This window comes from Tubulanus polymorphus, chromosome 2 (assembly GCF_964204645.1).
Source record: "Tubulanus polymorphus chromosome 2, tnTubPoly1.2, whole genome shotgun sequence".
NCBI lineage: Eukaryota > Metazoa > Nemertea > Palaeonemertea > Tubulaniformes > Tubulanidae > Tubulanus > Tubulanus polymorphus.
The window spans coordinates 13933834-13947278 of NC_134026.1; the positions used below are offsets into that span (position 1 = coordinate 13933834).

The window sequence follows — 13445 nt, forward strand, 5'->3', positions numbered from 1 at the left end:
TTTAGTATTCAATGTTTTACAGAATGATTTACATTGTAACGATGTAACAAGTTTTAAAATAGTTAAGAGGTATAAGCTATGTGGCGACAATGTTCATTTTCTGTTAATATATCTTTACATGAAAAGACAAGCCCATTTTAGCTGCCCCAAAGATCACATTACATGAAAAAATGCATCAAGAATTGGTGTAGGCATCGTGCTGAAAAGAAATCCAAGAAGAATGGCAACCATGGTGGCCATACTTGAACTCAATTTTCAATAAAGGGTAGACATTTCACCTACCAAAATTCTTTCACCTAGTATCCTGGAAATGCATCAAGAATTGCAGGCGATTCCGTGCTAGAAATTCAAGATGGTTGACCTGGTGGCCATATTTGAAGGTCGATGACCTCCATATACATAAGGCATGGACAGCTTGACCCTGATCCTCACACCAAATTTTGTGGAAATCCATCAAGAATTGCGGGTTGCATCGGCAAACAAGAAATTCAAGATGGCCACCCCAATGGCAGCCATACTTGAACACCAATGACCTTTTTTTCCAATAGGGGTGGACATCTCGCCAGACCCAATCTTCAAGCTAATTTTCAAAAAGATTCATCGCAAATTACAGGCGAATAAGAATAACTATGTGGAATTCAATTCAATTCCAGAAGTCCTGGCTTAGGCCTATGCAATAGGAGGAGTCAATTAAGATTCAGCTTTTTGAAAAACCAGCACAGATGCCTATTCAAATCACATGTAATTAAAAAATTCAGCGCTTCTTAGTTCGATGTCCCTGTTTTCGTCGCGCATGTGGTTGAAATTATTGTTTACATCGAACGTCTTCAACACCTGATACAACCGCACCCACGTCTGTCAATCATCTTAATTGATTCATATACTAAAATGCTCCCTATGAAAAAACTATGCGGTGAATCAATCCGGAATTTTTCAGTAGAATGTCAGACAGTAGGTACCTTTTTTAACTCTTTCCTGCCCACTCCCGGTATGCACCGGGTTGACGTCAGCACTCATTCACCAGCAGCTGCGAGCCATACCTGGCACCGTACTAGCTAATAATCGTCAGAAAACCATCACACTAGGACGTGCTGCAAGGTCAAGGTCAGTCACCACGTAGGTCAATGATAACACGAAACACACCACGGTTTTGCAGGTTAAGAGCATCTCTCCACATAAATTAGAGGGACTGTAATGGACCATTTGTTGACACTAACCTTTAATAAACTTCATATGGATACAATCAAGATAATTCCACCCTGTAATTCCACTATTCAATGATACACGCGCAGCTTAAACATGGCGCCGCCATTCAATACGCTAGTCGTGATATATTGGTGCTCCATTATGAGTTCATCAAAAAATGAATCGCTTGTACATATATCATTCCTGGATAGTATAGGTGATATAGATAAGCCTAACAATTATCAGTCAGGTATTAAAGAACTTCTGTATATATTGCAGCTCTCGCATATTTGGGATAACTTTAGAGGAAATATTAACCTGGTAAAAGTGTCATTACAAAATCATTTTATAGCCTATTGGAAATCTGAAATTAACGACATTAATCACAGCAGATACATCTTCTATAACAAAATCAAAAAAGGCTTCTATCTGGAAAAATACTTAATATGTATTAAAAACTTTTCTATGAGATCATCTGTTTGCAAATTGAGGACTTCTTCGCATGGACTTATGATTGAAAAAGGGAGACATTTAGGTCTAGAGCCCAACGATCGTCTTTGTGCAAGTTGTCAATTAGTAGAAAATGAAGAACATTTCCTGTTTAGGTGCAATAAATTTTCCATTCAACGTGATATGTATATGATAAATATAAATAATCTTGAAGAATTGTCAGCTGTTTTTAACAACCAAATAAGTACTGGTAGTGATTTACTGAATGTGGCGAAATACACCAATCAATGTATTAAATAATTAATTAAACAGTAGTGTCATTTTAATACGACTCGTAATGTCAACATCTGATTGATAATGATAATGTAAATTGTTATTTGCGTTAACCTCATTTGAAAGTATTACGTCGGTTTTTCATTATGTATATAATCCATATTTTATCATGTTAAATGTGTTATATTGTAATCCTTTAATTCATGTATCATCAACAAACTTGTCTGTTTTTTATGATGAATAAATTGATTTGAATTGAATTGATGTATCTCTACACACATCAAAATTACACTTGAAAAGTGTTGACTTACGAGAAACGATCGAAATCTAGCAATTTGATTGGGAAAATAGCAGCACTATAGTTGAAAAAAGTTGATAAACCACCTCCGACTGTCTAATCATTTAAACACTTTGCCTTCACGTGGAACTATTTCCGCCTTATCACAGGTGCACTCTGCAGCCGTGATTCGCCCATTCAAAGATAAAAACTTGCCCACGGTCTTACTATCGGCATTTTCTAATAATTTAGGGAAATATTTCAAATAAATTGCCCATGGGCAAAGTGTGGTTTACCTTGAAAGCTAGAGGTTGTTTGGAATAAGGGAATTGCTTGAAAAATCTTTTTAATAAGTGACTTCAAAGTTCCACAAGTTTATATTGTATTTTAGGCCTATCTTTCTTAAAGAATTATTTTGCAGTCAAATAAGACCAAAGATATACATTTGTTTACGGTCCACGTCCAAAATTTTGTAGGATACAGGTAGGCGCGGCAGGATAACTATTTTTTAATTTCAAAAAATTTTGTTTCACAATATGAAAAAATGTACAAATAAGGCCATCCCAAAATAATTGGCTGTTTGCCGTAACACTGACTCAACTTTTCAGAAGGAGTCGGTAGGTAGGTAGAAATTTATTTTTTGCTAAATTTTAGGGCAAAGAAAAAAACAAATTTTGCACCTTTGGGCTTTTTTACATGGAAACAATATCGCAAAAAATCATCTACGTTGTGCACCAGAAATTTGTCCTATAGCGTAGATTTTAAGAATTATTCTAAAATTATAACTTCGTCCAGAGCGTCATCTCTGTGTTAAAAATGAAACAGTACATTGAATATGTGCGCGCTTTTACCTTACCAGCTTGAATATAGTCACTATTAGAATGAATGGCAGCTTATTGGAACACTGCCAGTTTCCTGGAAAACTTAAACTGGGCCACCTGTCAAGGCATGTTTTCACACGATGCTCATACGTCGGCAGTGGGTCGGTCGGTTGGTCGGTCGGCCGTTTTTATCAAAAATAAAATTTATTTCAATGAATCACAGAAAAACATTTTCACTCAGTACCTTTGAAGTCGGGTCGGTAGGGTTACGGCAAACAGACCATTATTTTGGGATGGCCGAAAATTCATATGATGTCACATATCAGAGGGTGGCTGAATAATGGGTCTTGGAAACCTCTTCCAATGTTGGCCGCGGAAGCTAAAATACCGGTACAGAAGAAATCGGCTATTAGATCGTTTTAAATGCTGGAATTTTCCACTACAATATTCAGACCTCGACAGACCTTATAGTTAGCTACTTAGTATTTTCACAGCCACAAAATTTCAATTTATTACAAATTCTATCGAACAGAAAACACAGCGCTCATCTTCATCAATGATTATTCAGCCTATTTTCATGTCAAACATGCACGCGTTATAGCATCACCCTTAGTAGTGTACTGTAAACATGCACGCGTTATAGCATCACCCTTAGTAGTGTACTGTACGAGCTTGTGTGTCGTGTAGCACTCCGCGCGCAGTGAATATTCGCTTACACCTCAATGTCAATCAAAACAGTCACCGGGTATTAAAATGAAACAATACCTATGGCGGATGTGTGAAATAATTACATCCTCACCAGCAATGAGCATTTGAAATTCGCACGTATACGGCACCTAGTCCAATGAAACGTACGCCATTCTATGGCTTTCCCATAATTATTTTGGTAGCGCCGGAATTCCCCGTATATCCCAAAAACAGCCCATCCCATTCGCTCATAGGACGATGCCCCCCAATCGAGGTCATTGCAATTTTATACACGAGAGCTAAGAATTTTCCTGCCAAAAACAGTTTTTCGTAGAATTTTAATTCAGTTGACCATGTCATCGACGGAGGTTCGCCATGTCTTCAATCGCATCGATTATACGTCGTTTAAGCCGAGAACCAATGAAACAAATGCTCACATAAAAAAACATACCGCGATTTTATATGAAATGGCTCAATGCCAACATCATATCGCTGACAAAGGTAAACCAAAAAGCGAAACTTCACACTCTGCATTAATAATATTAAAATATTCATTTGTTTGACAAATCTTCCTCTGAACTCCCACCAACAAGTTATAAGTGGCGACACGAAAATGACGTCATCGACTCACTACCATCTTATAACCTTCATGACGTAGTCATGTGTATGTGCAACAGTCTAAAAATGCACAGGGGCTTGTCACAATTTGATGGAAGATGGATGACACCAGTATCCCTATTCTTTTTTATATGGGGATACTGGTGTCATCCATCCTCCCATCAAATCATGACAAGCCCTTGTGTAAAAATTATTAGCGCTCAAGCGCACGTGGAGGCCTTATGAGTTGGTGAATGCTCGCTTACACTTCAATGTCAATTAAAACAATCGCAGGCTATCAAAATGAAACAATACCTATGGCAGATACGTGAAATAATTATATTCTCATCAGTTTCTTCTACTGAAGTTTCTTCTGGTTAAGAAATCGCAGAAAGTACAATTTTGATGGCATTCGCCCTTTAACCCTTTCAATACCACATAGTGTCTCCGCTGCTGTACCGGAGGAAATTTAAGGGTTTATAGGGGTATATTTGAGGCTTCATAGAATAGTTACCAAGGTATCTGACACAGAAAAATTATATAGCATGTTGTTGATAACTTTTAGGCCAACGAAGTATACATAAATTATGTGGGTATAAGTGAACTTGAGGTCAAGGTCACATACTCCAAGATGGCCGCCATGAAAAAAATTCACGAAAAAGTTTCAGATAAACTGCTCTGTTTCCCAGCAAAATGCAATGATCTATTCAATTCCAACTGAAATAGTATGCCATATATCCTCATTTTATGTAGTAAAAGAATAGAACAACTAAAAAATTTATTTTTCCACTCATTTACCCACTTTTCCACCGATAGGACGGAAGGCCGGATGTAAGGGGTTTCATTGGGGTATAATTTCAGGCCTCAGAAAATTGTTACCTATCTATTTGACACAGATACATTGTATACCATGGTGTTGATAACCTTTGGGCTTACATATAAGACAAATAGTTGGATATATGTGACCTTGAGGAGGGACAGTTTCTGGTTCTTCATTATTATTGGTGTCCGTTGCCATGACAACCGTATCAACAGGGTCTAAAAAAATTGTCACTGATTTCATTTTCATCATCAAAATTATTGCCGGCACTATAAACCTATTTTCTGACTAAGTCTGATCATCTGAACTGCTGCTGTCATATTCGTTACTTCGAGCTACTGAACCGTTTCATCCAGCCAAATTGTTTTTTTCCTGGCTGTTGCCATCTTGGATTCTATGCAGATGCACCAGCTGATACTGATAGATATGCCTTTCTAGAAGAAGGGTTAAGCGATACCGTATCACATACGGTACGGGTATCCTAGCTTGCCAATTTGTACCGTATGCCATACGGTTGTGGTATTGTAAGGGTTAAGGCAAAACGGAGCAGTTAGCATCCCTGCAAGTTTGAAAACTAGAGGACTCAAGGTCCTGAGACATGAAATATGTAAGCTCGATCAACAAAATCAACAAAAACGTTGCGGTAAGGATTGATATTGCCTAAGATACGATTAGAAGGGTTGTGAAACGAAGGTATCATTTTAGCCATCGGTGCATGTTAAATCCATACACTATCAAGTTATACTTAGCATACCACCGGATACAGTCTGCTCTCGGCACAATCGCCAAGAACCCATGACATAGGCCAATGACCATGAAGTCCATGGGGTACAAGCTTCACATCCGTGTGTTTATACCATTGTTTTGAAGCTTTTCACAGACTGAACCAAAGGCCAGCTGCTAGCTGTACTCTTAGGGCCTGGAGCTAGTCTAACCATCGACCAAGTGGAACAGAATGAATATTTTCCAGCAGTCTCATTAGCATTCTTGTTCGAAAGAATGATTATGGGAATTTATGACTTGATAGAGCCAGGAGAATGATACAATTAAAAACAACTACGATGAGGGCGTAGGCACGTTACTGACAAGCTAGTTACCTAATCGTTGGTGGTTAAAGCTTTTATAATCGGGTGGGATATTTGTGAAAATTTCGAATCTGAAACTAAACCGGCCACATTCGAGTTTAAAACAACTTACTGACAAAATTATGTTTACCAACTTAAATGTTTTTAATGGTTTCACAATAGGAAAATTTTTTTATATTAAGAGTTGTGAATAATGTTTCTTCTGCTAATTCAAGACCTTTTTGACAAAACAAGCGTGTGGATTGTAGACTACGCGCGACTCGCTCCGTAGAGCGCAATATCTATTACTGATACATACACGGTGAAAACCGTGTGTATAAAGTGATATTGCCGACAGGACTGTAACTAATGTTATTGACGCACGCTCTCATAACTGTGCCAAAACTAAATACACATAATCGGGCTCTAAGAACGGATTGCTAACGGGAAAGTCCAAAGAATTAATGACGATTAATCATTTTACTTTATGGTAATAGTAAGAGAGTTTTCAGTGTTGCTCGACGTACTGCGATCTGCAACAAGAGCCCCAAGGGGCACTATGGCCAGCCTGTCAGCTTTCCATGAAATGGCAAATGATGATGCATTCTGTGGGTTAAATTTGTCAAAATACACTCTCAGCTGAGAGTCAATACCTAATAATTTACACAATCAATCGTAGAATACAAAAGTAGCACAGACAGGGACTGGATCTGGCAAGAAAAAATACCTCAGATAAATCTTTTCCCCTGGTCTTACTGATTTTAATGCGGAATAGAATTGAATTTTCAGAAATTTGTTCAATAAAGTAAAATTAAATTGGATTTAATATTTTTTTGCTGAATAGAATTTGATTGTATTTGTAGTTTGAGCACATGGCTAATTAGCATATCAAGGTCATCTATCCATTTAAGAAAAAGCTATTTTTTCCGGACTTTGCACAATGGTCAATGATGTTTTCTGTAGTGCTCATAAAAATATTCCTCCCAAAAACCAAATCAACTAAAGCTTTCACAGAAATTGATCTTTAAATACAAATTAAGATCTAAAAATAAAACCTGGAAGTAAAACGGTAGACGATACCGGGGGTTCACGTGAACACCTGCTGATTTCTGCGGCTAAGCCAATCATAGAGGAGTCTTTGCCTTCTGATTGGCTTTTCAAAACCAATATTTTTGCGATCAGATATTCGCGAAAAAGCTCATATAAATTTAAACGAGGCCCTCTTTCAAAATTCAGCTACGTAGAGTTTGGAGAATGGATAATGCTTTAATGAATTTGTATGAATATATGCTCAGTTGCACAGTAAAAGAGCCATTGCTCTGGAAACCATGTCATTTAATAATTGCGGGTAGATTTAAGCATTACAGAGATAGGATCGTTTCCAGCCTTTCTGTATAGTATAGTTAGACGAGGGGTGTGCATTGGATCATGGGTAAAACAGTTGCATCATGGATGATTAAGATGGCAACCCCGGTGGTGTTTTAGCGTAGATTACGGTAAATTTTATCATTTTTACCAACAAGGTCAAAGCCCATATTCAAGTGCCTGAGGTCCATATCACCAATATGTAAACATTTCAATTAATCCGCTGACTCACACACACACACCAAGAAAATACCCAACTTTCGACCACGAAACGACAAAATACATCAGTCAAGAATATGCCTTCAAGTCAGAGAATATGCCTATGTAAATCGCTATTTCAAAAATGTATGCGTGGCACTATTTTAAGTGCGGACTAACACAGGTTTTCTTCTTGACAGGGGCGGCACTACTTAAGAGTTTAAATTTTTTCATTTCGGCAATATTCAATTAACCAAGTAACAAAAATTCACCATATACGAACTCAAACTTCTATGTTTCATATATAAGCGACTGTGAAAGTTTCAGACGCGTATGTGGCGTTACACGGACGTAATCGTTAGACGTGATGGATTTCACGATAACAATAGGGCAACGTGTACTACCTACTGTGGTCCTAAAGCCGGGCGTAGGTCGGCCTTGCGACCTGACGTGGTCATCGCGTTGCGTCACAAGTGGCCGCGCAAGTCGGATGCGACGCGATTGTCAGCGACTGTGTGCGACTAGTTGCTCCCAGTCGCAAGCGCGCGTATATCGGTTGCGACGGTCGCGTCGCGTCGCAGAAAGTAGAACATGTGTGACTCATTGCGACTGGCGCCGCTGGCAGTCGCAACCCGTCGCTGGCAGTCGCAAGGTAGCGTAGGTCAGTTGCTCGTTGCAACGCGCTCGTCGCTGGCGGTCGCAGCGAGTCGCGTCGTAGTGAGTCGCAAGCCGTCGAAGGCCGACCTACGCCCGCCTTAAGGTAAACCAAAAATCTGGTCATACTCTAAGTACATGTTTTTCTCCTCAGAAAAAGAATAAGCGGGGTGAGAACCAGAAATCACAGACCATGGTTCCCACAGTTAAATGAATTTAAGATTCCCAAGTACTTCATTGGTGATTTTTCAATTTTCCCAAATGGAAATTTGAAAAATCAGTGTTAAATTCTTTAACACTGTTTGGGGTACCGACATCGGTGCAGTCTGATATATATTATAGGTATATATTCCAACAGGTTATGTATCAGTTAGGAATTAAACAAAATATTTCTAGTGTTCATCACCCAGAATCTCAGGGTCTCTTGAACGTTTCCACCAAACCCCAAAAACATACTTTGAACATATAGTACACAACATGACATAGATTGGGATGAAGCAGTACCATTTCTATTTTTTGCTATGTGAGAAGCGGTTCAAAATTCTCTGGGTTTTAGTCCTTTTGAGTTGGTGTTTGGTCACCAAGTAAGAGGTCCATTGAAACTAATCTAAAAAGATGGCTAGATACAGATGAAGTTAATTTGTTGACTGTCAAAACAATGTTTTTATAGTTAATTCTGTTATTTGAGATATGTGTAGAATTAGTTTTATTTTAGAGATATTTATTTTATTTCATATATTGAATTTTACCTTTGTTGTAATTACTGAGCACTGAAATGACATTTCTGTGGTTCAGTTCCTGTTGGATAAGTCCTTCTGTTAATGTCTTTTCCCTGAATAAGCAGTAGTCATACAGAGAAATCCTGATGTTTTATCCTATCTCAGGGGAAACTGGTGATTTTTACTCAAACAATGTGGGTACTTTCCTGATATAAAAATCACACGAATTCTGGTTTAGTTGTATAGCCACAAAGTTTATCAAAGGGGCAAGTTTTGTCAGGATTGTTGCATTATTGTTGAAGAGCTAGATCAGTCTAAGACTCGGTAAGAAATATTTAATTTAATATTACTCTTGTATTTCTGTTGATTATTATTATTATTATAAATGGTCCACTTTCCAGCCAAAAAAGCCACTTTCGCTACGGTTTATATTGTCACATACCACTGCAAATCAGAAGCATATGTCGCTATTTATAACAGGGAATCGGGCAAGCGAATCCAAACTGGAAGACACTTTGTAGAGCTGTAAGAACGGAGGGGGGGGGGGGCAGACCTGAAATAAATGAAGAATGCCATTAAGCAATTTAGATAAATATTCAGAATCTAGCTTTTGGAGAAAGGGCCGCAGGTGCAATTCACCAAAAAGGGGGTCTGGTCTAAGCTTTGAAAATGAGATGCATTTAGGTGCATTCTGAGCATTTCTTAGTTGATATTAGGAAAAGTATATGCTCACAATATCATCAATTCCACCACTGGGTACCTACGGATACCTACCCAAGGCGTAAAAAAGGATAATGATGATTAAAATAGAGGGCACATTCAAGGAGGCTAAGAATATTTAATGTATAACATGAAGGTTGAAATCTATTTTAAGCCCATAAACTGTTGAAGAACTTTAAGATGTATTCACCACCTTCTAACAAGCGTGACATCATGCGTTTTTTAGGAATGGCGGGATACAACAGACAGTTTTGTAAAAATTTCACACAAGTCCCTGTTTCTTTAACACAGTTAGTGAAAAAGAATGCACAATTTGAGTGGAGTGAAACTTGTGAGAAATCTTTTTCAATTAACAATACATTTATTGATGTCAACTCCTTTTCTCCCAGCTCCAAATTTCGATAAACAATTTAAGCTTTCAGTTGACGCCAGTGATTTGGGTGCAGGCGCAGTTTTAGCTCAAGATGATGACGACGGTTTGGAACATTCTTTATGCTTCTTTTCAAAGTTTGTAGCCGCGCAGAAAAATAACTCGACAATTGAGAAGGAATGCCTGTCTATAATCTTAGCTTTGGAACATTTTGATGTCTATGCAAGTATGAAAATCTTTCCAGTAGTTATATTTACATTAACTTTCTTGTACAAGATGCAGAACAAGAATAAGTGTCTCATGGCTTGGAGTGTGATACTGCAGTCGTATGATTTAGACATAAGACGTATCAAAAGACGCTGTAATGTTGTTTCAGATGCCCTTTCGCGCACGTAATCTTACTTTAAAATTAATGTGTGCTGTATCTTCCAAATCATTATGATTTGAAGATTGAATCTGTATTAATTTATAGCATTGTCAGATTTTCTAGAACGTGTGTACATGTTATTTTCAAAAAATACATCCTTGAATCTTTTTAGAGTGAGGGTGTTACCCAGTGATTGTATTGTATAGTTACTGTATGTAAAGTGTATGTATGGTTTACTGACATCAGTCCGTTCAGAATGAATTAGTATACTTGAATGACTCCTATAAACTGAACCTATATAAATGTCTGTTACTGACCATAGCCAGTCCCAGCCACGGTACTTTCATAAATGTACGTTCGTTCTAATAGTATACGTCTGGTGTTGTCATTAGTTTTGTGGGTGTAGTTCGCCCCTGGATTTTGTGTCCGAAAAGGAATTGGGTTTTTTGGCCCTGGAGTTTCATCCGTTACAATATACATACCTATCAAATGTAATACCTTTTCCAACGAGAGCAAATGATCTGGACGTTTCTCTTGTACCATTGTATGAAAGCTCTAAAAACTTCAATGGTTCATTCGAACCATTTGCAACACTAAGAAATGCCCCCATATTTTCAGATTGAACCCATTTCTTGTCCCTGGAATAGAAATAAATGGACCAATTAGTACAGTGGCTAGCTCAGCATGCATTTCATTAGGGCAAAGGAGAGTCATTAGAGAATCATTAGACATGGAAAAAACAGTATAACTTGCCTAACTCGGATCTCTTTAACATGGGGCTTGGCTTAAAGACTAAGACTAAACTTTATGAAACCGTTCATGGAATATCGTAGTTACTACTGCTGATTGTTACAACGAAAAAAACTTAATACAAGTGATTTGATAATGATAGTGGTTTAGCTTTTACAAGCAGATCATGTTGTCTTTCCATGAAGATATCACAGGAGAACAGGACAGTGAGAAGGACTTCACTATTTTGAGGAAAAAAGTAAACTAAATAGACAGTCCCGAAATGTGTTTTCTGGGCTTAATTTCATCAAGAGCTAGAACTCCACTAGTAATTCCCTTGTAGATTAATGTTTGATGCTCTATCCGTTAACTCCTTTTTCATATTTCACATCACCGAATGCCTCTTAACAGCACACTAATTAAAGCCACAGCAAAAACTCAGAGAAAGTGAGGTACTCAATTGTACAACTTATTAAAACTTTATTGATAAAAAATAAACATTACATTTACACCTCGTAATGTCAAGTTATTTGTCGTCACAATGTAACAGTAACAACAATAATATTTGAACAATTTTGCTTTAGAACTTAATTGTTTGAGATAGAAAGAACTAGAATGAGGTAAAGCCTTGTATGCCCTCGGCCTGAAATTCACTGCCACGTGAAGTTACAGGGTTTGTTGTAAATACGTTAAAAATATCATGGCCACAATTATTTCTATAAGAATGATATTAGAGAACATGTGTACTAAGTGTAAACCAGAAAGAAACTTTCCATGATGGGTTTACGTGTTGACTCAGAACTAGAAAAGTGAGAGGAAATAACTGTGTTGATGCAGTACATGTTAAATCCATACTATCAAGGTAAAACGTCAGTAAGTATACTTACCATGGCCACTGGATACAGTCTGCTCTCGGCACAATCGCCAAGAACCCATGATATAGGCCAAACACCATGCAGTCCATGGGGTGCAAGCTTCACATCCATGATTAAACAAGAGTGTCCTGAAGCAGTTCACAGACACCTTAAGGCCAACTGCTAGCTGTACCCTGAGGGCCTATAGCTAGTCTTACGATTGACCAAGTGGAACAGGAAAACAGCGGAAGAACACCAGAAACGCAAGATTAATTATGGGCATTTTGGACTTGACAATTTTGATCCCGTGAGACAATGACATAAAACAACTAAAACTTGAACATAAACTACTCGGGACAAACAAAATCAGAAGCTGCTATATAACTTTTTCAATTTCAGGGCAGTACATATATTAAACCAGGATGGCCGGTTACTGTTGAAATCAAGTTCATCAACTGAATGAATGTGGCTTTCAATAGTTTCATTCATGATAGCTTTTAATAGTAAAGCGTGGGAAGCGTTATCTATTACTACACGTAATCGATACATAAATGGTTAACGGTTAATGCGTTATTGCTGACAATGCAATCAACACGCGTCGTGCACTGAGTATTAAAGATATCAAAATCATCAGTGTTGTAAACTAACTACAAGATAGCCAGGCTCCAACGTTTGCTAACGTAATGGACCTGCTTACCCAAAAATTTCAACATCAGTAGTATTACATATTTATTTCAATAAACTAAGGGTCCAGGGACACCATGCCCACTTGGAAAGTGGTTTCAAATGCTCAACAATCTAACAACTTCAATATTCAACGCCCCCTGGTGACCATATACAAAACTAATGACCTTGAAACTCACCAAAATCAAAGAACATGTCAGCAGATACAATTTTTTAATTGATTGTGATAACAAAATATGCATAGGTACAAATATAACATAGAAATACTAAGTTGCCTAGTGACCATGGGGATGGAAGGAAGAATGAACATCTAAGCTCCATGTAACTTCTACATATTTAACAGAAACAACATCTTCCAGCCATCTAACTTAGCAGGACAATGTTAAATAATACACAGGGATTCTTCTGAATATTGCTTCAACAACTACGATCTTCCCTAAGAAAATCTGTGAGTGTTTTAAAAGTGAAATCTGTGGGAAATCATCCAAGCAACTTAGCAACCACCAGTCAGCAACCATTTCAGACAAGGGAAACCATGGCAACAAAGGTAAAGGGCTGTGACAAAAAAGAGCAAATTCATGAAGAAGCTCTGAAGTTTGCTGAGAGTCTAG

General features: G+C 37.8%; 1 protein-coding gene across 3 annotated transcripts in view; it reads right to left on the reverse strand.

Annotated features, from left to right (window-relative positions):
• Positions 1-13445, reverse strand: part of LOC141900754 (cytosol aminopeptidase-like) — a 139755-nt gene that overhangs the window by 76273 nt on the left and 50037 nt on the right. For all 3 annotated transcript variants that reach the window (XM_074787781.1, XM_074787782.1, XM_074787780.1), the window contains one exon: positions 11050-11205. In XM_074787781.1, coding sequence (XP_074643882.1) covers positions 11050-11205 — 156 coding nt within the window. The remainder of the gene's footprint in view (positions 1-11049; positions 11206-13445) is intronic.